General features: G+C 41.7%; 1 protein-coding gene across 3 annotated transcripts in view; it reads left to right on the top strand.

Moving 5' to 3' along the window:
• The first annotated feature begins 323 nt into the window (after positions 1–323).
• LOC121453409 (protein SSXT) overlaps positions 324–26,258 on the top strand; it is a 55,490-nt gene continuing 29,555 nt past the window's right edge. For all 3 annotated transcript variants that reach the window (XM_041660158.1, XM_041660159.1, XM_041660160.1), the window contains exons 1-3: positions 324–509; positions 3,759–3,835; positions 12,905–12,989. In XM_041660158.1, coding sequence (XP_041516092.1) covers positions 441–509; positions 3,759–3,835; positions 12,905–12,989 — 231 coding nt within the window. In that variant the 5' untranslated portion in view covers positions 324–440. The remainder of the gene's footprint in view (positions 510–3,758; positions 3,836–12,904; positions 12,990–26,258) is intronic.

The raw sequence follows: 26,258 nt of genomic DNA on the forward strand, positions 1-26,258 counted from the left end.
GCCTCTTCCCCGGAGGGTCGCGGGCGCAGTTGGGGACAGTTTGGCGGTCGGGCCCCGCGTTTCCTGTGACAGCGCGGCCGGGCAGCTCCCTCCCGCGACGGCGGGACCATTTCCTGAGCGTCCGGGCGGAGGCGGCCGGCGCGGCGCTACCATCAGCGCGCGGGCGCGGGGGTGACGCCCGACAGCGGGCAAGGACAGGCGGGCGGGCGGCGGGGCGCGGAGCCCGAGCCGCCCAGGCCTCGACGAGCTTCCTAGACGCCTTGCTGGGAGCTGCGGCTCTGCGCCCACCCGGGCTCGGCCGGAAATGCGCGCGGCCCCGGAGCCTCGTCCCCCCCCTCGGCGCGCGCTGAGGTGGGCCTGCCCGGGAGGCGGGCGTCGGGCCCCCAGCTCCGCGGCCCCCGGAGCGCTCCGGACTCGCCGATCGCGGGCTCGGTGGCAACATGTCTGTGGCGTTCGCAGCCCCGAGGCAGCGGGGCAAGGGGGAGATCACGCCCGCCGCCATCCAGAAGGTGAGCTCGGGGAGGCGCCGGAGCGCGGGCCGAGACGAGGTGGCGGGGGACGGGGGTGGGGAGCGGCCCGGCGGTGGTGAGGGCGGGCGCCGGGAAGCCGGCAGAACCCTTTGGCGCCTGCTCTGCCCGCACAAAAGCGCCGGCAACCGCCGCCCGATTTCCCCGCGGGGCGCGTGTACTCGACTGGGCGGCGCGGGGCCGGGAGTGGGGCGGCCCGCGAGAGTCCGCCGATGCCCCGCCCCGCCGGGACCCCACTCGCGGAAGCTGGAGCCTGGAGTGTTGCGCCGCAAACTCCTCGGAGTTGAGGCCCTCCGGGAGAACTTGGGAACCTTCCGCAGAGGCTCGGGGCAGGCGAGGAAGGAGCCTGTGGGCACGGGGGTTCCCCAGAGGAGCAACCGGGATCCGATCCCCTCTGGTCCCGATAGAGGCGCCTGAGCGCAGGCCGGGCGCTGGGTTTCAGGAGGGCGAGCCTTCTCGCCGGCCAACTGCGGCTGTCTGCGCCGACGGGCGGGCGGTTTGCATTAAGTCAGCGCAGAAGGGCTGGGAGCTGCGCCCTCAGAGGACAGTGCCACCCCAGTCGCCGCTCGGGGGCTGCCAACTGGGGACACAAAGGTTCTTTATTATCCTCTGAGCCTGTGTCTAGCAAGGCACTATTCTAGATCTCAGCGTGGTAGACTTTGAAAAGTCGCTTGTCAAGTTTAACAGTTTGCCCTGAGTATCTCCATCTTGTTCCCTACCCTGGAGCAAGGTTGAGAGAAAGTCAACTTGTTGTACCAATTGGGGCACCCTTGCAGACCCGTGGGTTAATGGCTCTCGCTTTCTGTTTACTGTCAGGGTCTTTGTAGTGTGGAGTTTATCATTTGCCCAACTGTTGCTTTATTTTCTTTGAAGAAACCCGCCTGGCAGTGCCTGGAAACGCAGTTTCTTTCTCTAGTGGTAGTCTGGTGAACAGCTTCCCTTACACACGTGCAGGAAGCATGTTTTTGGCGGAATTTGCGCTTTCCTTTTGAACTCTAGAAAAAGTCTGGCTTTTTCCTTTTTCTCAGTAGAGTTCTTTCTTACATGTTTTATTTGTTTATCATGAGTGAGTGATCTAGAAGGTGCTAACTGGTCATTTTTTAGAAATTCTCGATAAGAAGTGAAAAATGACTTAAGACTTTTTATTGTGTGTGTGTATGTGTGTGTGTCATGTGTATGCCATGCCTGGGGATGTCAGAAGAAACACCAGATACAGCCTATTGTGAGTTACATTGTGGGTACTGGGATCCAAACCCAGGTTCTCACCGAGAGCGTTAAGGGCTCTTGTCTTCTGGGACCATCTCTCCAGCCCTCAGAAGCGTATTCCAGTGTAAGTTTTGTTTGCAGTGTTAGACATTGCTATTAGACAAAAGACAGGCATATGATTGGGATTGTTTAACATGTTATGCGTTCCTTGGTTTGAGTATTGAATTGATGGCACTCAGGAGGCAGAAGCAGACAGATCTCCGAGTTTGAGACCAGCCTGGTCTACCCAGTGAGTTCCAGGACAGCCAGGACTACACAGAGAAGCCCTGTCTCGAAAAACCAAACCAAACAAACAAAAACAACAAAAAACTCTTGGTACCTAGTGATCATATTTAAGACGCACTCCTTAGAAAAGTGTTTGCCCTCAGTAATCAATGATTATGATAAATGTGCAGAACTATCAGTTAATGGTAATGGGATCTTTGTTTTTAATTAAAAGTGACATTAAGTGATTGAGATGGTGGTTTTGGTGTTGTTGCCTGGATATTTACTGGATCATGAGAGGTGGGTTCAGGATGAGCATTACCCTGATACTGAAGCTCTTACAGACTTAGGTGTTGTACTAGGGACAGCGTCCTGGCACTTTGTTTAGTGCCATTGGTATAGATGAACTATTTAACCCTCAAAGTCAAGTTTGCTTAGATAGTTATCAGATGATAAAATGATAATTTATGTATCTTATGTTTTTTAAGCTTTTGAGATACCTCATTTTATATTGTAATCTCAAATTCTATTAAATACTGTAAATGTATAGCGATTGTTAGGCTATGTGTTGTTTTAGAGAATCACAAATCTATATAGTTAGAGAAGAAGGTAGCCTATTACTTCAAGTCCTTGTGTTTATTTCAGTCTGGGTAAGGACAGATCTTTTCCCTTCGTACTACAAACTGTTTGAATACTCTAAAACCAACTTTCAGCTAGTTGAAACTATAGTTACAGATAGCATAGGTGGTAATTAAATGTATTAAAAAACAAAAACAAAACAGTGGAACTTGAAGGATGGTTCAGTGGGGTTCAAGGAGTCGTCCTCTAGTCTCACGTGCGTCTTGGCACTTGGAGGTGTGTGTGTGTGAGTGTGTGTGTGAGTGTGTTTGTGTGTGCGTGTGTGTGCGCGCGCACGTTTGTTTGTGCGTGCGTGCAGTGAGAGAGTGCGAGCTCACACTCACTAATGCTAAATAAAATAAAAGAAACATTGCTTTTCTCTTCTGGGTCTCAAGAAGGAGAGATATTGAAATAGGTATTAAACATAATTAATTAAATGTGATATCATTTCAAATATACAAAGTAAAGTTTTTTGTGTGTTATAAGTTATAATCTATATTAACAGAAGACCCCAGGAGGTTCAGTTTCCATGTAGATATGACATGTCTAGAAAAATAGATTATAAAAATCAGTTGTTGCAGAATTATCTATATGAATCATGTATAGCATATTTTATAAGTGATTTATACATTTTAACAGTAATGAAAAATTTTAACTAAGTTAATTCAATCATGATTTTTACTTTATTTATTTTTGTTTGTTTATATGTTGTTTATCTGTCTGTCTGTCTGTCTGTCTGTCTGTCTATGGTTTTTTGAGACAGGGTTTCTCTGTAGCTTGGCTGTCCAGGCTGGTCTACACGACTCACAGAGTCTTGTGCTCAAACTCACAGAGCTCCTCCTGCCTTTGCCTGCTGAGTGCTGGGATTAAAGGCGTGCATCACCACTTCCCAGCCAGTTTCACAATTTTCATTTCTGTGGACTTAAATTGTAGCAGCAGGTAGACACAGTAGCAGTGACTCTCCCAGGGTGTTGTTTTTCTCGTCCACTGGATGATTTTATAATCTGTAAGGATGGCTTTGAGGAACATTTCTGACCGAAGTGCTTCTGTAGTAAACTGTCTTTCCTCTTCAGACGTCTTAGTTTTTCATTTTACTTGATGAGCGCTAGATTAACAATAAACTTTTTCTTGTTTGTGTTTCAGATGCTGGATGAAAATAACCATCTTATTCAATGTATAATGGACTATCAGAATAAGGGGAAGGCGTCAGAGTGCTCTCAGTAAGTCCTATGAGAAGCTTTTTATGTCCAAGCGCTGTTGTTCTTACTTTTCTGTAGAACGACAGTATTAAACTGTATTTGTGGTTGTGGCTTGAGAAAACGTTCATCTCCGCAGAGGGAAATGTGTTTATTGGCCATCATTGGGAATCTTTGCTGGTTGTTTTATTGCTTTTTTTTTTTTTTTTTTTTTTTTTTTTTTGAGACAGGGTTTCTCTGTGTAGCCTTGGCTGCCCTGGAACTCACTCTGTAGACCAGGCTGGCCTTGAACTAGAGATCCCTCTGCCTCTACTTTTGGAGTGCCGGGATTAAAGGTGTGCTCCACCATCTATTAGTGTGGACTTGAATTTTAGGGGACCTTTTGTGTAAATGGATTCTAACAATGTGTAGTCTGTTTTGACTGACTTCTCTGAGATAGGGTCTTGTGAAGCCCAGGCTGTGGTGAAATTCCTGATCCCTGTCTCTGCCTCTCAAGTGCACATTATGGGGTGTGCCAAAGACCCAGCTGTAATTGTAGGTTTTTCCTGCCCACTAGTTCCCGAATAACCACTCAGGTTTAATATTAATTATGAATGTTTGCCAGGTGGCTCAGGCTTTTTACTAGTTAGCTGTTACATTTAAATTAACCCATTTCTGTTAATATAAGTATTGCCATGTAGGCATGGCAATGTAGCACCCAGCTCTGATTGACTTTTCTCACATAGCATAATGTTTCCAAGAGTGATCCATGCTGGCACGTGCACTAGACTTGCTCATAATGCCAAATGATCTTCCATTTGGTACTCTCGTTTGGGTTGTTTCCAGTTCTCTGTTCATGATACTGCTCTAAATTTGTATGACTTTGTTTCTTCTTGATTCTTTTACAAAAGAAAAACACTTTATGATGGGAGTTAGATGTCATTTTTTTCCCCTATTTCTTACTCTATATTTTAAAATAATGACTTTAAACTTGTACAGAGCCTCATCTATAGAAACTTAAAATATTAGCCTGGTAGTGGTGGCACGGGCCTTTAATCCCAGCACCCAGGAGGCAGAGGCAGGTAGATCTCTGAGTTCAAGATCAGCCTAGTCAACAGCAAGTTTTAGGATAGCCAGAATTACACAGAGAAACCCTGTCTCAAAAAACAAGAAAGAAAAGAAAAAGTAAAATTTTCATGTATGTACTGTATTTAGTTACTTCTGTGGATACTGAGATCCTAGAGACTAATTGTCATTTTCAAGGACCAAACTTTTATTTTAAAGTGGTCTGTCTGAGGTAAGTGGTAGACCCTGACAGACTCAGATGGGAAGCTGGGCATGGTCAAGAATCCCAGCACCTTCAAGGCTGAGGCAGGCGAATTGTAGAGTCCTGAGCCACACCTCAGGACAACAACAAAGCAGATCCAAAGAAGTGATGTAGAGTTGCCAATATTGTCAAGCGTCCAGAGTAGCAGTGCTCAGATGCATGTAGATACAAGCCGTATCTTCTAGTGATGCCGCAGACAAAGAGGTGGCTTGCCTGTGCTTTCCTTGGTTCATTATTTATAAAATGTAAAATGCTGTCACCTTGATATATATGGCTTCTGTATGGCATTGAGTGTTAGCACTCCCTTTCCATCCCGAGTTGTGTGTAGTGTGTGGGGTTAGAACGAAATGTGTCCTGTCACCATGTCCAGTGACTGCTGCACTGGAGAACAGGGTTTTAGAGGATTTCACTCTGCCATGTTTTAGGGCCCATCCTTTCCTAGAGGTCTCATTGACCTGCTCTTGGGAGATAGTCCCAGCAACCAATTGATTTGCTTTTCCATCTTTATTGGGCTCTTGCCCTCCAGTGATTCACTTGACCTCTGAACTCTAGGTCTCTCTTTCCCTTTATTTAAATTATTTTTAAAATAAAAATCTCTTGTTCACTATTATCAAAATTTGGCAATTACCTCTTAATTCTCATCTTATTTGCTTCTCTCTGTTTTTATGTCAATACAAAGATAGATTACGATATCCTAGTGTTTATAGAAGCAGTCTTTTTTCCTCTTTCTTATTAAGGCAGGATCAAGTTTAGACTCTTGTTTCTGTTTGGCAAGTGCTACCCCACTGACTTGTCCAGTCCTAGACTGCAGTTCCTAAGTGGATTACTAGGTCAGAGCATGCTGACGTGCCAAACTACCCTGCCAGAAATGTCCTTGCTTTATTTCACCCCTGTCCTGTGTTCACCCGCCACTGTCAGTAGTGGATATTGGCCATCTTTTATACAATTCTGTACATCTGATTAGTAAAAGATACCAGTTTTTAAACAAATGCTCCTTTGAAAGCACTTCCTGCTTAATGAAAAAGACTCAATGATAGCAATTACGATATGTCCTTTACTGAAATTCTTCAGGGGGTAACAGATTTGCCCAGTTGTTCTTTATTAATAGACATTTGAGAATCATTGCAGGCTTTTCCTAAAGTTGGCACGTATTCTTAGATCACCCGAGTATAGAGTATGAAGTGACTAGTGCAGTGTTTCCAGATTGTTTTTGGATCCCCGTGTGGGTTATGTTTGCGTTTAGTGGGGAGAGTATACTTGTGGTGTACTTGAATCTGTTGCTGCTCCTCAGACTGCATGTTTCATGGTGTTGATGTTGCAGAATGCAGTTGTTCTGTGGACTGCTCTTCCTCTAAGACCCAGTTTGTCTCTGCACAATGAAGTTCACACTGTGCCCTATGGCTCTGGTGTCACAGTTGTGAGGTGATGTCCTTCTGACTGCATCCTCCCTAGTTGAAGAGCAGCAGCAGCTTGGTCAGCATGTGGTAGCTTGGATCTGCTTCCCTAAGCTGGCACCTGCTGTTTTCTCCACCAGAGTTAATATTTTTTCTTTGTAGTTCATCTGATTAACACAAGGCCTTGAAACACATTGAAACAAAAGGCCTTTGCTCATTATACTCAATGTGCTAGTTTTAGTATCCACTGCGATTTTTGCCTACAACGGTTGTTACTGTTGTGGTTGATGACCAGATTCATCACTCCTCCTAGACTTACTTGGAATTCTGCTGTGAGGAAGTCATCTTTCACCCCCTTCCCTCCATTCGTTATTTCGGGTCTTTATATGTAAATGGATTTGTACATTCCTACTGTATTTGCTACTTGATACTTTGCTTTTTTTCTTGGTTTGTTCTAGATCTGACTACTGGGAGCTTTTCTGACTGGCTTCTTGACATCTCTCTCTTATTCCCTTCTTCCCTCCTCCCCTCTCCGTTCCTTCCTCACTCCCTCCCTTCTTTTCCTCATTTATTGAGACAGGGTTTCACTCTGTAGACCATGTTGGCCTCAAACTCACAGAGACCTGCCTGCTTCTGCCTCCTTATACTGGGATTAAAGACATGTGCCACCACCACCGTGCCTCGCTCTATAATTCTTTAAGCATTTTATTTTCCTATACTATGAAATGTTTTAGTCTTACCTTGTATTTCTTTTTGTACAAATCTGGAAGCGTCCATTTCTCTTAAGACCAGATTGGTGGTTGTTTAGTTTGTTTAAATATATAGGCTGAAATGTAGAAACCAAATTGTTTTTATCAGATTGTATTGTTTTCTATTGACTTTCACATTTTGTATTTTGTAGGACCATTTTCATTTATATATTTTGTTTCTTCAATAAATTTTGTCGGTATATATTTGAAATTTTATTTTTAAAAAGCAGTGGGCCTATTTCTGTGGTTTTGTTGTGGATGATCTTCAGTTTTGAGATCACCCTGAAGCCAGGCAAGGAGACACTTACCGGGGTGACTTTTTTCACCTAAGACATTTAGGAATCTGGTAGAACAGAAGGATTTTAGGGAGTAGGACAGGTTTCGTTTTCATGTATGACCAATGATACGGATAGCGAGGTGTTCCCAGCGAGAACCAGCTTTTCCAACCCGAGTGAATTGTGGTTGATACTGTTTTGTTTATATTAGAAGCTTTGTATTTATGTGTGTGTGTAGATAGATAGATCCACTGCTTTTGAAAAATAAAATTTCAAATACATACAGACAGAATTTATTGAAGAGACAAAATATATAAATCCCCTTCTTTCTGCACATGGGGATAGGCTATTATAGAAATTTCTTGTCTCTATTTGATACAACCGAGGCTTAGATTGATTTAAGATAGAAACTTCAATTTTGCCTTTTCTAATGATTTTATAACTCCTACCTTTGATCAAGGGGGATTTGCTATGTCACTTAGGGTTTCCCTGAATTCTAGGGTTTGGAGTTTTATGTTTTTCAAGTTCATGTATTTTTTTGCAATTTCATACCTGTATATAATGTACTCTGAGATATTCTCCCCTGCTATGCTCTCTTATCTGCCTACCAAACCCTTCTTCCCAGCAAGTCCCTCTACTTTCATGTCTTTATGTGCGTGCGTGCTTGTGTATGTGTGTGTGGTCCTTCTATTTCAGTCTCAGGAGGCTTGATCAGCACACCTGAGCTGCCGCCTGCTCTGATGGGTCCTTCCTTTTGACTGTTCCTTGGTATTCATTCTTTCTCAGGTTGTCAGTGTAGTTTGTGACTAAAGAGAAACATCTCCTTCTGGCAACACCTACAACTCCTGTCCTCGTGGTGGAAGTAAAGCAAATGTAGAGAAGCTTTAGTAAACCCAACTATCTGGGAATTGGTAGTCCAACTTTGTTTAAATGTATCCTTTGACTACAACTTCTTAGATTAAAAGTAGCTTACTTCCATCATGGTGAGAGAGGATCTCCTGAGGCCACACCCTCTCCAGGGCTATAGGCTGTTAGTGGTACTGGGGAACCTAGGCTGGGAAGAGCTGAGTTCTGTTCCTCAGTGGGTTAACAGTGGGAAGTTGCCCCCCCCCCTTTTTAAATTTTTTTTATGATTTATTTAACTTTATTTTGTGCCTTGGGGTGAAGGTGTCAGATTGCCCAGGAACTGGATTTACAGACACTTATGAGCTGCCATGTGGATGCTGGGAATTGAACCCTGGTCCTCTGGAAGAGCAATTAGTGCTCTCAACCACTAAGCCATCTCTCCAGCTCTGGGAAGTAAATAACCCCCAGCCCTGCTCTTGCAGACAGGCCTGATTAATGCCATGGATCTCCCCCCAACCCTACTGTGAAAGAAAACATGAACTTGGAAACAATAAAGACCCCCATCACACACACAGAAGAAGACTGGATGGCTTAATCCCTTCACACAGAAGGCTGAGGCAGGAGGATTGCCATGAGTTCAAGGCCAGCCTGGATCATTTAACGAGGCCCTGTCTCAAAGAAAGTAAACCAAGCAAACCCTTACTGTGTTCTAGCCATGGACAGCATATGCCTTATAAATAAGTGAGAAAACAAATACATTTAAAACACAACAAGGAGCTCATCCTTGTCAGACAGACTCCCGGTGGTGATTCTCTGCTGGATATGGCTCCGGCCGTCAGCATCAGCAAACACACTGTGGGCCCAGGCATGGTTCTTCATGTTTGCTAACGCATGTTTGAGACATTGCTTCCTTTTATGTTTGAATACTTTTAGATCAGTCCAGATTTTGCTTTAATCAGCAGCCTCTTTTTGGTATTTTAGGATGGGTGCAGCTTATTTCAGAAATGAGTATTTGTCACCATTTAATGAAATTTTAGTTTAAATTACTGCTTACCAAGGTAATTTTTATTCTGTAAACTATAGCATCGTCCCACAAATGTGCTGCATTAAACTTATTTTTACATTAAGTCTAAGCTTTTCAGATTAGTTTTTAATTAATCAAACTTAGAACTGGTAATTTTGTCTTATGCAAGGTAATGTGTTGTGGCTTTTGGTGGGGTCTTTGGAAGCTGAGCTCTCTTTTAATCGTGACCATTCGTATCTGTACGTATCTGTCAGGCTTGTTAGGACCATACAGTCATCAAACGTAAGATTTTGATGGCTCTCGTAACTTGGGCTGCCTGTCAGCAGCTGCCGTCGTCAGACGTAAGATGTTGACTGTGTTTGATACTCTCTCATTAGCTTGTGTTCACAAGGTACAGTTACATTGAAAGACAGGGACCCCATAAACGGCATTGTTGGCCAGTTTTGTCACTGTGTAAACATTAAGGGTGCCCTGCAATGATGTGGTGCTGCAGAGTGGAGTGTTGTGGGTGCCGGGTGCACCCGCTCTGTCCTTGACGCAGTATAGAACAGCACAAGTCCACGAGAACCGCAGGAACAAGTGCTGTGGTATTTGCAGACTAAAATTCTCAGGAAAATGTTTTTATTTTTGTTTCATATGCTGAGTTCAGATTCTGTGTTTTTGTTGATTTTTAAATACTATTTTGGACGACTTAACATACAAACTCAGAAGAGAATGCAGAAAAAAGAGAAATGAGCAAGTTTTTGTTAATAATTTTTTGAGACTTGCGTTGTCTTAGAATAAATTCTTTGATAAATATTATTTTTCTTACTGTGCTTTTGCTCCAGTGTTCCCTTTATCCTGTTGATTGGAATCTGCCTGTTGTCTCAGCAAGTTGGAGATTAAAGCAAGCAGAATTACTAATCCAGACAGAGATCTGTCCCAAAGTGGGACTGTTGTAAGGCCAGTCTGATCTGTGCACTCAGTCTGGGGCCAGCCGGGACTATAAAATCGAGACCTTGTCTCATAAAACAAAACACAACAACAACAAAACACTTGCTTGTGCCCACCTTCCTATGTTAGGAAAAGGACTTGCAGGCAGTTCTGTGCATCGGAATGGGGTTTCTTGTACTGTGATTGATGTTAGTATCCTTGTGGTGGCATGGAGGGTGTCTTGTTTGGGAGTTGATATTGAAGGTTCATGTTTGCAACTGACTGTTAAATGGTTTTGACAAAAGTATGTGTGCGTCGACGTGAGGCAGAGTGATAGCGCATGCTTTAAGATGCTAGTTGGAAGTCTGGAAGAGAGCTGTAAAACGTTCCCTCTCCCCCATTCTGAAACTTTTCTGTAAATTTAAAATCACTTCAAATTAATTAAAAGTTGCCTGGCGGTGGTGGCGCACGCCTTTAATCCCAGCACTTGGGAGGCAGAGATAGGTGGATCTCTGTGAGTTCGAGACCAGCCTGGTCTACAAGAGCTAGTTCCAGGACAGGCTCCAAAGCTACAGAGAAACCCTGTCTTGAAAAAGCAAAAAAAAAAAAAAATAAATAAATAAATAAATAAAAGATCTGATATTGAGCAGTTAGGTAAATATCTTGAAAATTTAAATGAGTCATGTTTGTGTGTAGACATTTAGAGCTGCAGGGACTTTAAAGGCCTGCTGTAGCTCCTGTTGGGACACTTAAAGTGACTTTCTGAGGCTGGCTAGGCTAATCAGTGTAACACCCAAGCTTTGTTATGGTAATGTGTGGGCAAAGGCTTCAGGTTGGCATTTTTATTTGCCATGGTATAGTTGGTAGTCCTAGAAAGCTCACACTTGAGGATCATACCCACATTCTAAAACTCAGAAGAAAAAGTGTGTCCGATACCCAGAACCCACATGGTGGAAGGAGAGGAACAACTCTGGTCGAACCCAGGGCCCTCATACTGCTCCTACCACCATGAATAAAAATTAAACATTTTTTGAGGGCTGGCCATGGCAGGACACTCCTTTAATCCCAGAACTTAGAGGGCAGAGGCCAGAATTGAGGTGGTTCTCTAAATTTGAGGCCAACCTACAGACTACAGAGGGAGTTCCAGGACAGTCAGGGCTACACAGAGAAACCCTGTCTCAAAAAAAAAAAAAAAAAAAAAAAGTCAAAACCAAAAAAGACTGTTTGATTGGTTTTGAATAGGGTAAAGTGGTATTAAGTTCCATGCAAGACTTCTATAAAATTATAAAACAGTCCCAACTGCTGTTTGCTGTCAGTCTTGTTTGAAGAATTCCAAAAACATAATTAACCATAGTAATCATTTATTGGTCTGTGCTTATCCCAGGACCCTTACAAATGTCTCCTTTCAGATTAGGTGTATGTGAGGAGTGGAACTAAAAGTGTAGGCTTCGTAGTGTGGAAGCTTTTCCCGCGTTAGAAACGTGAAATTGGTGAGAAGTATTTCAATCTGGATGTGAAATGAAATACTTCATTTATTTGAATAAAATTCTTTTGACATTCATTTAAAATTTATAGCTAGTTTCTCTAATAACAGATTTTTGGTGTTTGGGTTCTGTCTTGCTGCATTCCCAGGCTAGCCTGTGTTTCTATACCAGCTTTGTCAAGTACAGGGGCCATAGGCCTGTGTCCCATGCCTGCCCTCTGGAAAAGAGCTCTTGAAACTGGTACATTTTGGTGTAGGTTTTAAATTTGTATGTGTGGGGCTTGTTCTGCTCATGTACTGAGATCAGACAGTGATTTAGATCACTGCCAGTTTCTGGTTTTATATGAGTTAACTTTAAAAATTATAAGGCAACTTTAATTATTAGACAGTGTTACCAAAAGCTATTTTTTCTACTTATATTTAACCATATAGCCCAAGTATTAAGAATTCACTTTATTGTCTTAAAGTGAATTGTTAATGATTTTAGTGTCCTATCATTTTGTTTATGTCTGCACTTGGGAAGCAGAGGCAGGTGGATCTCTGAGTTGCAGCCCGTCTGGGCTACATCGTGAGTTTCAGGTCAGTCAGGCCTACCTAATGAGACCCTGTCTGTAAACAACGAGCTACAACAAAAGCAGAAGGAAGCATGAGGGTGGGATGGCGTGGTAAGCATAGTTCACTGAACTTCTTTATTTCAGTTCTTGTAAAACCTAACATACTGTGTGTCTGACGCTAGGCGTCAGTTATTCTCTTGACCAGTTATGAAATTGTGTGTAACTCAGCAGTCTCTAAACCATAATTCCTCAGGCTACCGGTAAGGAGAGAGTAAGAGCTGCTAGCTCATAGCACTGGTTTACATATAAGTGAGGTATGTACACATAATACTAACTAAACCGTCTCTAGCATATGATGAAATCACTCTGTGTTCCCATTACCTTAAATGTAGCATGTATCATTTGGAATTATTTTGCAGAGGAAAAGTTGAAGTTCTATTGATGTTCAGGTAACACATTTTTCATTAAGCTCTAAAAATAATTATAATGCTGCTTGTTTTTAAGTAGATAGGAAGATTTTTTAATATTGGTATTTGTTTTGTTTTAATAGGTATCAGCAGATGTTGCATACGAACCTGGTATACCTTGCTACAATAGCAGACTCTAATCAAAATATGCAGACTCTCCTGCCAGCAGTAAGTCCCTTGAAAGTGTGTGAAGTCCATGTCTGTAGCTGTGTGATTAACACAGTTGGTTTTGGTGATGCTGAGTTTTGTGTCCTAAGCCCTGGTTTACCCTGAGCACACACGCCTGTTCTGTACTCTCTAAGGGCCTTCCTGTCTTCACTCATCTGATTTGGATGTTTGAATTAATTCACCTAAAGCACTCCCTTCCCCAGGGAAGCTGTGTCCATTCACCTGTCTACCGTATCTATTTAGTTTTCTTTCGTTTTTGAGACAGGGTTTCTCTGTAGTTTTAGAGCCTGTCCTGGAACTAGCTCTTGTAGACCAGGCTGGCCTCGGAACTCACAGAGATCTGCCTGCCTCTGCCTCCTGAGTGCTATTTAGTTTACTTTTAATTACTAAGTAAGTTGCTAATGTGTCTGGGGTATTCTGTATCATTTCAGTATTAAACATTTGCATATGAATCTTCAACTCTCAGGACTGCCATCCGTTACAGCAAAACAAACTATTTTCTCAGCATCTTAGAATGTCACTTTACTCAATAAACCTTTGATTGATTGCTCATGTTCAGACAAAATCCTGGCATTGTCATTGGTGGGTGTATCTGACAGTTTATCCATTTATATTTCCATTTACTTGTTGGGGAAACTGAGCCACGTGTTGTGCAGATTTTACCATACTCAGAATTCTGTCTCCCAGTTTTATAACATGGCCCGGCGTCTCAAACTGGTGGCACAGACTGATAATAGGGGAGAGCCTCCAAGCTTGGTTTGACGTTACATCTGGGTACTATGGATCTTCTATTGGATCATGTCAGGGTGATGCAGTACTTTCAGGATCCAAGATGTCAGACTTTCATGCCCAAGAAATAGAATCGGTTGTTTTCCAGGAGTTTTCTTTCATTTCCTCCTCATTCACTTGGGGATTAGTGCTCAAAGACCAATTTGAATGCGTGGAACATTCATTATTTTAGATTTTCATGGTTATTGAGCATTTTTAGTAGATACAACCAGAAAAAAATGTTTTTAAGAATTTGAGATCTGAGTGGTGGTTCTACTTCCATAAATTATTTTATTGAGACAAGATCTCACTGTGTAGCCCTGACTGGCTCAAACTTTGCTATATAGACAAGGCTGGCATAAGCTCCCAGAGACGCATCTGCCTCTGCTTCCTAAAGGCATGCACCACCATGCTCACCTCAGAAACTACTTTTACTGGATTTTTTTTTTTTTCTTTTTCGAGACAGGGTTTCTCTGTGGTTTTGGAGCCTGTCCTGGAACTAGCTCAATAACAGGCTGGTCTTGAACTCACAGAGATCCGCCTGCCTCTGCCTCCCAAGTGCTGGGATTAAAGGTGTGTGCCACCACTGCCCGGCTTACTTTTACTGGATTTTGATTTTGTCAGTATCCCCTCTCTTCATCTACAAGTTTGTAGTTGATTGCTTTATAGTGCACTGAATAAGAACATAAGAGTACCCTGATAGTAAAATCCTTGACCTTAAGTAAGCTGCATCCTCCTGGGGATATTTAACACATTTAGTTTTGAACGTGAAATTGTTTGTATGGTTATTGCCTTAAACTTCATTACCCTTGAGTTGATTTCTCAGGACAGTGGGAGGCATTGGCTTGTTCTGCTCACTTCCGGACAACTAGTTCTCTGTCTTATCATCTTTGGAAATGATTTTTTTTTTATTCTGGTTTATTTGACCACCTTTATCATTTATTAAGTGTTGGTATATGTGTGGATCTGTGTTGGACCTCTGTTGTGTTGGTCTTTCTAAATTAATTCCATGATCTTGTCACACCTGATAATAACACCACTTCTTCCTTCTTTCCTCCTCAAGAGTACCCTGGCTACAATTAGCCTTCAGATGTCCATATAACTCAATACCAGCATGTCAGGTTGTTATCCTGTCTAATCCTGATGGGATTTTCATTATTACCTGGACTTTAGTCATTTTGGGAAGAATTGACACCTTACAAAAGAGTCTTTCAAATCAAGAGCGTTTTATGCATTCCTTTTTCATTCCTTTAGTGTCTGAGTTTAGTTTCTGGCTTTTTCCCCTGAAGGATTTTTCTGCTCTCATTGGCATAGTACTATGCACGCCATTCTGGGGTGTGTGCCCATGTGCCACAGCACTCAGGACAGCCCTGCTCTTTCTACCTCTCCGTGAGTTCCAGGGATGGAATGGAGGTCCCAGGCTTGTTCTGCTGCCTGAGCACCTCTATCTGCCTGTCTTTGTTTTTAAGCTTTGTTCTAATCTCATCTGCCATCTGCATGGAAATGCAGTGGATTTTCAGTCTTAGCCTCTTGGGCATTGTGTTTAATTGCTGGCATTTGCTTTCTGTAGTCACAGTTTGTCATTTGTGAACAGGAATTCTGTTTGTTCCCTGCCAATTATGACACCTTCTGTTCTTAGTGATAATGTAGGATAGCCTTGTCTGGTTCCTGATCTTAAAGGGAGAGTTTAACTGTTTGACCATTAAGATTTGCTCTAGTATTTTATAGATAACTTTTATCAAAATAAGCAAGTCTGCTTTGATTTCTGGTATGCTAATTAAGAGTGTGTATCTTGACTGTATTGCACGTAGTGAGGTGAGCTTGTGCTTTCCTTCTTTAATCTCTCAGTGTGGTAACTTACACTGGAAAACTCACCAGTGAGTCCTGTTGACTTTCTTGTGTATACTCACCTGGTCATGGCCTTTCTTCTTCGCTTTTCTTCTTGAGATAGGACAGCTCATTGTAGCTGAGGTTGACCTGGAACTTGCTTTTTAGCCCAGGGTAGCCTTGGCACTAGGAATCCTGCTTTTACTTCCAAGATGCTGGGATTACAGGTGTGTGGGTGTGCACTTGTGATTTTTCTTTCTTATAGTGCTTCTGTCTGTTTATTGATTGTTGCAGGCTTTATGAAATGAAATTTTCTTGCTTTTACTTAATCTGAAATAGTGTTTAAAATTTGACTTTTTAAATGGTTGGCAAGCTTCTGTAGAAAAGTATCTGAATCTAGTTTCCTTTGCATGAAAGTGTTTATATTTCTTTCAAGAAGGTAGGGAGTTTATTGTTTTATATTTTGTGCATTGTCTATTTTGGTAAGATGTGCCTTTTGATATTTTAGTAGCATTTTAAATTTATTTCTATAAAGTTGATGAAATAATCTTTCGAATAACAGCAGGTTATATGGAGATCTTGAATTTTTGTATAATTTTATATTCTTGTGACTTTTCTGTCATTCTTGACACCCTTAAGTTACCGATTTTTAAAATTTTTCTAAAGAATCAATTTTTGACTTTAATTTTTCTGTGTTGAAGTATTTTTCAAGCTTTTTGGACTTAGAATCCCATTGCATTATTATCCTCATTGTGTTATTAATACATACAGTAGTCTAGGCTGGCCTCAAACTTACTGTGCAGTTCAAATGGCTTTAAGTCTGGTTCCAGGGAAGTGGACACTCGTCTGACCTTGGGTTCGAGGCATGCATACAGTGCATTGTTGGATGACACTGTTTTCTCAGGGAGGCACAGCATACACCTCTACTCACCCCAGATAGAAACCCCATGTCAGACCAAGGTATGGATGCCACCAGAGTCCAGCTTGGTTGTGGTTATAAATAGGAGCAGAAAGACAAAGGCAGTTCCATTACCAAAGCTGCTGGCCGCTATTTATTTGCTTTTCATTTAATTCACTTTGGGTACTGAGTTTCAGACAGTACAACAAAAAGTACAATAGTGTTTTATTTAATTATATGTATGAAATTTTAACTTTATTAAAGGTAGTTGTAAATGACTTGTATGTATAGAATGGAAGATTGGTCTATGAATAAAAATTGATAGTCTTATGTAATACCTTCAGTTTCTAGCCTACAATTTTTGGGTGATGTTACATTTAACTGAAAAACCCATGGGTGATAATTAATGGCTTTTCTTTTTTCCAAAAGCTTTAGCAAATTGATTTTAGTTTTTAAGTTCAATAAGTGTTCTAAGAGAGCATCATAAAGGCCCTTTATGACTAAATTTAATAGAGCTTTTATCTGTACAGTAAGTAAAGCAGAAGAATAAATGCTGTTGCTGTCGAACATTCGAAGACAGCCGTGTGTGTGTGTCGCTGTGTCACATCTGTTGATCTGCTCTTTTCCCTCTGCCATTGTGTTGTGAATCCAGGGCCAGCACTCTGCTGCTGTATCTTGCATGCATTTATGCATTGCATGTGGGTATATGCCAGGGTGCATATGTGGTGGTCAGGATCACCTTGGGTATTGGCCCTCTAGACTAACAATCCTTTAGAAATTTCTCTGTTTCTGAAAAAGACACACATACTCTTCTATTCACAAAAAGATATAAAACTCTATGCACATAGGTCTGTCTCCTCCAGCACAGGATGACTCCCTTGCTGAGTGGTCCCTAATCTCTCAGAACTAGTAATCTCATTTGCTGTGTAAAATACATTAAATATATACAGCATTTCTACAGTAATACAAAATGTTCTCTATAAAATATGCATGGAAGCCATCTTCAGTTATAAGCATTTAAGGTATGTAAAATTCTTTGTTATCCATTTTTTGAAGGAATCAAATCAATCTTCCTACATTGTTTTCTTATGCTAAAAACAATAAAACAAAAACCCTTCACCAGAAGATCAGGCAAATATTGATGCTTTAGTTTGTACTGAATCTAAAACACCCTTCAAAGAGACTTCATTTATATGTCTGCTCCTGTTTCTTATATAACCCAGCTTTTGTAAGCTGCTACCCACTTGGGGTGAACTTTAATGAAACAGCTGTCTTGAGTCATTTCTGCTCCTGTAAGTAACCCCTCACCCATATTCCATAAGTATCCCCAATAAAACATGCTGGTTCACCAAGTTGGACTTTGTTGGTATCTGTACTTTGGTCTATCATGGGCTCCCTCTCTGGGGTGAACAAGCAAATATCTTGCATCTCCCTACGAAGTCTGTCCCTTAACAGTCACAGACGAAACTGTTTGGTTCTTTTTCAAACTGTGTTGAAAGGTCTGTGGAGTACACAATAGATTCTTGTTTCACACTCAGGCAACAAAATCTTCATTTGGAAGCTGTCTATTTCTAGGTGTCTTTCTTACTTTCATTCAGACCACCACACATGAAGATTTGATTTTGGATCCCAGCACCCACATGTAACCCAAGTGCCGTAGGGGAGGAGATGCAGATGGGTAGCAGCTAGCCTAACTCCAAGTGTAAGCCCCTGGAGCGCACCAGTGGCCACGGCTTTCCCCTGAGTCCTCAAACTGCCAGATTCCACTCATAGAACACTACTCTCCTAAAGCTGGACCCTGCCCCACCCTACTGAATAAAATCCACAAGCTCTGGGCTTGAAATCCCACTACTCCTCACCCCCCCCCCCCCCGAAACTCCATATAACCTGCCTTCTTCTGCTAACTCCCCTGCTGCTCCTTGCCCGAACAGAGGCAGCCACCCTCCTGATTCTTCCCCTTAGAAAAATCTCTTCTGTGAATTTTGTTGTGTGGTGTGGCTCCCGAATGCCAGGATACCTTTCCATTCAAGTTATAATTGCTTACACCAGGTACAGTAATAAATCCTTCATTTAATTTTCTGTGTTCTTAGAGATGAGTCCCAGAGATTTAAATGTGCTTTGTGTTTCCCATAAGTGTATCCTCAGCCTGTTGTTTTATTTTGAAGTATATTCTAGAAAATTCTCCTGGGAAGAGGACCCCCCCGCATTTGCTTTCCTTATGTAAAATTAGGACACATGATGTCTATAATCCAACACTTGGGAGCCTTACTTAGGAGAGTCACAGGGTCTAGGACAACCTGGCCTACAAAAGTAGACATCATCTTAATGACTGTTCATTAATTAGAATGTTGAAGTTGGATAAACTCGGGTTGTCAGAACTGAGGTGAAGTATAATATTTGGTTTGAAGTACTTGCTCTCATGAATGAGAAAGATTGAGTTGATCGGGAACCTGGTACTAAAACCAGGGAGAGTCCAATAGAATAAGCGCCTAGGAAGTTTGGAGAATGGTCATCCTGCAGATGTAGGTGGGAGCATTTACTGTGGAAGGTTGCCCAGTCAACTCGGTTCTTGGGGATAGAATTGAGCCTCTTTCTTTCTTTCTTTCTTTCTTTCTTTCTTTCTTTCTTTCTCTTTTTGCTTTCTAGTTTGGGAGTAAGGATAATCTAGTTATAGAAAGTGTGCCAGTGGTGGCTGTGCGGCCTGTCTCAGTGCATGACGAGGCTCTTGTTTGTGGGTCTAGCTCTTAGCAGCTTTAGGCAGCGTTTTGTGTACTTGTGTCTCTTCTTGTTGCTAGTTTTGATTCTTAGGTTTCTGTGTTGTTTTAGTGCCTCCTTGTGGGGAGCTTTATTAATGCCAATTATACTAAGAATAAGGAAGCTAAAGCTTTTGCTTTGTTGTATATTTATATTTGAAAGCGATATTGAAGGTAATTTGATACACTGACTTATAGTTATATGGTAAACTGAAATTTTGAGCTCATTAATTTATTGACTGTATATAGTTTACAATATATCAGGCTGTAGTAATTAGTACTTTTGAAGTGTCAGTGAGCAAAACAGCCAGAAACCACCACTGTCTTGTTCTGTCTTCCATCAGGCAAGGCAGGTTTAGTAAAAGATCAGGTAGGGTGTTGAAAGATGGTAAGCTATGGAGAGGGAAGGAAAGAGCAGGAATCATGTATTGGGGACAGTGACAGCGATTGCAGGATGGGATGTGCAAAGTGGAAGGAGGCTGTACCTCACTGAGAAGTGGCTGATAGGAAACTGTGTCTTATTGAGGGAACAGGATGAAGGCAAGGGCCAGTATATACAGTAACTGAAGTGGCATGTCAACAGAAGATTGCTTTTTTGATTCTAAGGACTTGAAAATTAAAGCTTTTAGAGGCTTTTGAGAAGTTGTTCCATTTTAATAAGATCCTGTGCAGACTGGAAAGGATGGTACAGAAGGGGGTGGGTTGAAGGGAATCAGGAGGCAACTGTTATACCCCAGAGATAGCAGTAGCTGCACCAGGGCGATGGTCCAGGAAGCAGTAGACATGGTTACATCCCAGGTGTAGAGTAGAGGCCAGAGGGTGTGCTGAGAGTATAATGCCAGCGAGGACGAGAAAGCTGTTGGGATGGCTCCACTGTTGTCAGGGTAGAACTGCCTTCACCCAGACTCGGGAGATTCCCTTCTGGAAGATTTCCAGAAGAGGTAAAGAAGCAGTGAGAGATAGGAGGAGGGTTAGCAGAAGAGCACTTGTGCGCGTGCACACGGCCCTGGCTTAGATCAATCAGATTCCCAGCACTGGGGAAAACAATTTCATATCATCTCTCAAATATTTATCAAGTTGATTCAATCATTGGAGGCGTCAACAATTAGCAAATAATGTAATCGTGGCCCTTACCCTTATGTAACCTGCTGCATAGTAGAGTTACAGTGACAGGCGTGGGAAATTAGAATTGGACTCAGAAATGAAGAAATGTTTAGGATATTGGGAGTAGGCAGCGGGAGCTCAGTAATTCTCATGCTAGGAACGGTAGAAAATAAAGTAACCTTTGACATATAATTCACTCACAGTAAACCCATCCTTTGAAGTGTTCAGATGAGTTTCCATAATTCCATGTGTTTGTTAATTGTGAGAACCATGCTATAATCCCCAGAGTTTCTAGTGTCCCTTTCTTGGCTAGTTTTTAATTCCTTGAACTTTTTGTACTTGATTGTAGGAATTTTTAAAATAAAACCTGAGCCTGAAAGCCAGAGCTCTGCCATGGAAGAGTAGTCTGTGATCTCTGTCTCTCTCACATGCCCTCTGCTTGTAACGGCATTGATTGTTTGGTTCTCATTTTCCTTTAACAAGGTTATGAAGATATGCCTATATTTTCTTAAAAGTTTATCCAGTAGTTGGTGGGTGTGAATTAGTAGCAGCTGACCAGCATGCGTGAGGGTCCTAGCTTCAGTTTCTGGTAGGACAAGAGAAGTTCACCGATCTATCACAGATCACACTGCTGCTTCGGTACCACTTACTGGAAACTCTTCCTTGACCACTGAATGATCAATTCTCTATTCTCTTTTCTCAGTCTTTTTAATCTGTCCTTGCACCAACCACATGGTCTTATTATTGTACCTTCTAGTTAAGTCTTTATATTTGCTACTAATTGTTGTTAAGATTGCTATGGTGATTCTAAACCTTTTTCATGTACTAGTAAATGTTGGAATGAGTTTGTGAATTCAGGAGAAAAGCCAGCTGTGGTTTTGATATGTGTTACATGGCATATGTAGGTTAACCTTAGGGAAATCTATTATCTTATGCATTGAATGAAGATGGCATGTCCTTCTGTTGGAGCTTTCAGTTGCTCTTAACAATGTTTCTCTATAAAGATGTTGTACATCTCTTCTTAGGTTAAATGCTATCAGTTGATATTTTCAATTTGTTGGAAATAAACAGTAACATAGTTGATGTATGTGTCTTCTCATTCTACATGTGTGCACATGTGTGTGCTCAGTCCTGCATCTGAGGAAAATATGATGTGATTTCCTTTCTTTCCCAGTCTTCTGTCATTGTTGCTTTTTTTCTAGTTACTTCTGACTTTGATTTGCTTTTTGATTTATCAGTATTAGTAAATACTTTTGTTTTATTCTTGAACCACAGGGACATGAGTGCAATATTTCATTAATAAGATGATGTTGGTTATAAACTTTTTGTATATTAGTTTTATTTGGGTGTGAATGCCTCTTTTGTTCTTTTAAAAAAGAATGGTTATTTTCTATGTGAGTGGGACGGGGTTGTGATCACCATGATGTACTGTGGGAAACGGGTCAAACTTGAGCGTTTTCTTCTACCTTGAATGGATTCTTGGGGTCTTACTGTGGTCATCAACCTTTCACTGTGGGGCTCAGGCACCCTGACCTTCTGAGCCACCTGGTTTCTTTTCCTAGCTCTCTGTAGTCTTCACTTTGCTAATTTGGAGCTTTTTGTCCTCGTTCACAGTCGTGCTGACCTGCATTCCTACAGTGAAGCCCATTGTCCACCATTCTAGACTTGATTTGCTCGTGGTGTGTTCAGGTTTGTAATGTCTGTACATTGTCTTCTGAAATACCTCCGTCAGAGTGTGATGGCCTCATAAGGAATTGGCATCTGCTCTCTTAGTTTTATTTCTCAACGGTTACATATATATGGATTTCCATTTGGTATTTTTTTATTCCTAAGTAATTTATGTATGAAACAATAATAAAAGCTCACAAGAGATTTCTTCAGGAAAGATTTAAAAATATGGATCAAGTTTTTTAATAGAAGATTTTTCAAATTTACCTCCCCACTTCCTTCCTTTTTTGGTGCTGGTAGCTGAGTCCAGGGTCGCACGGTATATAATAGTGCCCTACTGCTGAGCCACACACAACTCTCAGACTTGCTGTATTTTGTGTCCATTTCCTTAAGCTACATATTTCAGATGCTTTGTCTACTTCATCTGGATTATCAGACACCTGTTAAAGTTGTTCTGAAGGTCTCTAGCTGTCTTTTAGTCTGTTGAGTGTTGGTTGCTGCCTGACCCTTAGTTTCTGTAAACTTGTAGATAATTCCTGCTAAGGGTTGTTGGTTATTGGTAGTCTAAAGAATCAGAGTTTGATTTTCTTTAAACCACAAACTACCATCTGTATAATCTTGCTGTATCTCATGGTTCTGGGTCCTTTTTGAACCGGGATCTTACCGTGTAGTTCAGGTGCCTCAGACTTGATGTTCCTCCAGCTTTGCCCGGGGGTCAGGATTCTGTGTGTGCACCCCATGCTGGCCTACCACAAATTTCCATGTTGCATTTTAATTATCGTTCAGTTAAAAATTACTTCTGATTTCCTGTGGTTGCTTCTTTGTATAATGTGATTTTGTTAGTGGTTTGTAGTGAATTGTGCCGGCCTTCTGGTTTCAGCCGTTTTGATTTGTCTTTTGTTTTTGGCGTTTTGTGAATTACTGAGAGAAGTATGTTGAAAAATCTCCGGCTTTCTCTCTGGTTTCCTTTCTTGTCATTCTCTCGGTTTTTGCTTCTCAGATCCTTAAAGTTGTGATAAGAAGTGCACAGCTCTACGGTCAGTCCTGCTGTTGGGTGTCTGGGTTTATCCCGGAGGGTGTCTGGGTTTATCCCGGAGAGTGTCCTCTTTTCCTTCTGGTACCCATGGCTCAGCCCCTCTTATGTCTTCGTTATTGTGAATGTTAATAGTCATTTCTGTTAGTTGATATATCTACTAATTCATTCATTCCTTCATACACTTTCAAACATGTGCTCCTATATAGTTATTTACTGTTTAAAAGGTTTACAGAATTTCTTTCTGTATATGAGAGTTTGCCTACATGCCTGCACTTTCTTTGTTTCTGTTGTCCTCAGAGGCAGAAAAGTTGTCTGGTCCCCTGGAGCTGGAGCTTACAGGTTGGGAACAGAACTCACGTCTCCAGACCCTGGTTATTTTTCAGTGAACCTCTTTCTTGTAACAAATTCTAGCTTTTGCTCACCTTAAAGAATTTTTATTTCATTCTCAGGATGGAGAGAAGAGTGTTTTGTCTTCGTGTGGAGTTGTGACTGGTTTGTTATCGCTTTGTGTCTTTGTGCTTCACAGGAGTCTTTGCTTAGCTTTGGGAAGCTCAGCCAGGATCTCCTGCTCTGTTCTACTCTGTTCTCTAACTCCAGGTAGATGTTGTATGGGCTTTTGCACTTTGTGCTGGCCTCAACCCCAGGGCCTTTTGTGCGCTAGACACGCTCTTTACAGCAGTTCTGTCCCGAGCTCATGGGCACTCCTTTGGTGTGTTTGTCTTGTCCCTCTTGAACGTCTCTGTCTATAAATCACATCCCAGACCTGTTCTGTTGTTTCTAACTATTGCTGTCTTAATTTCTGTGATTTTATTTCTAATTCAGGGATTTACACCTGACTTTCTTATAGGACTTTACAGAAATTCTCCATTTTCCTGATTTTTTGGTTTTTTTTTCTCCCGTTTTTGCTAATATCAAACATGGTTACTTTTAAGTTTTTGACAACTCAAAAATTTGAATGCTTTACATGTCTTTATTATTTATAGAATTGGGGAGGTTTTTAACCTGTAAAGGTGCCAAGCCTTACCATCTGAATTTGGTTCCTGGGACCCACATTATGAAAGGAGAGAACCAGCTGTCTCCGATTGCATTCTGACAATTCCCCCCTATCCCCAATGCACATATAATAAAAAAAAAAATAAAAATTTAAAACTTTACTATTATCCTCTGATTTGTTTATCCTTTTGGATTGAAGTAAAATTTCTATAAAACAGTCTCTCTGTTGGCCATTGTAAAGCACACAGCCTTTACCATTACACTGTGTCATTTCACACACAAAACACAACAGTTCCCATCTGCGCTGGACAGCTGGCTCAGTGGCTAAAAGCATGAGCTGGTTTTGTGAAAGACCTGGGTTTAGTTTCCACACCCGAGAGGCAGCCACAGCATCTGTAGCTCCAGTTCCCATGTATCCAATGCTCTGTTCTGGTCTCCTTGGACACCAGGCAGGCATGTGGTATACATATGTATTTTATACATATAGGCTAAACACCTATACATTAAAAAAGGAGAATTCTTAAAAAAGAAAAACTTGTGTCTGATGCCACTAAATCAGTTCTCCTTTTTACGACTCACTGGCAACAACTAATCTGCTGTTTGCCTCTATTTGTTGACCTGGCATTTGTAAAGATGGAGTCACATGACAGCCTCTTGTGTAGCCTCCTTCACTTGGTGTCTTTTGGGCTCACCCTGATAAGCATGCATCACTACTGTAGTGTTTCTGTGTGATGACTTTCCATGTTTGTTTATCCGTTCGCTGCTGGCAGGTATTACATTCACTTCACCTGGGGTTCTTTTGAGGGATGCCTTAGTGGGTGTTTTATCTGCAAGTTTTGCAGTGTATGTACAAGAGTTGAAATTGCTAGATTCAGTGCTGAGTTGGTGTTAAGCTTTGTTGAGAGGTGACATTTGCCCTGGAGCCTGCACTTTTTTTACACCCCTACCTAGTCTCTGTGAATGTTTCTGTCCCTCTAATACTTGCTGCTTTGTCTAGTTTTTACTTTGCTATTGTTACAGCTGTCCTGCTGGTGTTGGGTGTTTACTCCTGCTTTTCATAATGCCCTGTGAGTTTTCTTTTCTTTTCTTTTCTTTTTTTAAACAGAACGTCAGGCTTGTGGCTGAAGATTCCAGCAGTACACTTCCATGTTATTCTTCCAAAGGGATTCATTTGCCTTCAGTGTTGAAATACCAGGGATAATCTTAAATTTAGTGAGGCTCGAGTTAGACTTGTTAAGACCAGTCTTGGGGTTTGACCTTAGTTTAAGAGGAGCCTTGAGTCCCCTCCAGTCCTCCATGAAAGCCCCTCTGACTTGGTGGCCCCACACTCCAGCAGTTAGCTAGCTCCCAGCATCTGCTTCCCTCTGTCTCTTCCAGGCTACCAATTTCCCCTTCACATGGTTCTGCTCTTGATGTTTTATACTTAAATTTTCTTTTTTCTGCTTGTCAAAGATTCCAAACATCTATTTCTTTCTACTGGGGCTCTTCCTGTGCACAGCACAGCAGAGGAAAAGGCCAAAGGCATTGTGTGGTCTTACATTTGACTCTTTCTGGTGGGCTAGCCTTCAGTTTCTCTTCAGCTTGCTTTTGTTTCCCAGCACTTTATGACTTATGATCAAGTGTGTTTGTTTGTTATGCCTTGTAATGATAATAGTGATCCAGGATGTGTTATAGATTGAATGGCAAAGAGTTAATCAGATTGGTAAGTGATGGATAATAATTAAAACTAAGAAGTGTGATTTGTTTCTTTTTTCTTTTTAAATCAGAACCAAATTATTAAGTGTGCAATGATACAAGTTAAACAAAGACCTGAATATGAGATTTTAAAATTTTTACTAAAAATTAGTGATCTGGATTTACTGATAAAGCTGGGAGGTGGTGTTGCATGCTAATCCCAGCACTCAGGAGGCAGAGGCAGGCAAATCTCTGTGAGTTCAAGGACAGCCTGGTTTAAGAGAGCTAGTTCCAGGATAGGCTCCAAAGCTACAGCGAAACCCTTAGGTTTCTTAGAGGGGGGAGAGAGGGAGGGAGGAAAGAAAAAAGTGTTTTTTTTTTTTTTTCCAAACACTGCCTGGAGATGGTGGTGCATACCTTTAGTCCCAGCACTCAGGAGGCAGAGGCAGGTGAATAGTGTGGGATTGAGGCCAGGCTGGTCTACAAAAATAGAAAGAACCAATATTTCTGCAACTTTTAGCGATTCATTAACAATGAGTCTTCTGATG

This window comes from Microtus oregoni, unplaced genomic scaffold (genome assembly GCF_018167655.1).
Source record: "Microtus oregoni isolate MIOR12 unplaced genomic scaffold, Mior012 000011F_ref0000422, whole genome shotgun sequence".
Classification (NCBI taxonomy): domain Eukaryota; kingdom Metazoa; phylum Chordata; class Mammalia; order Rodentia; family Cricetidae; genus Microtus; species Microtus oregoni.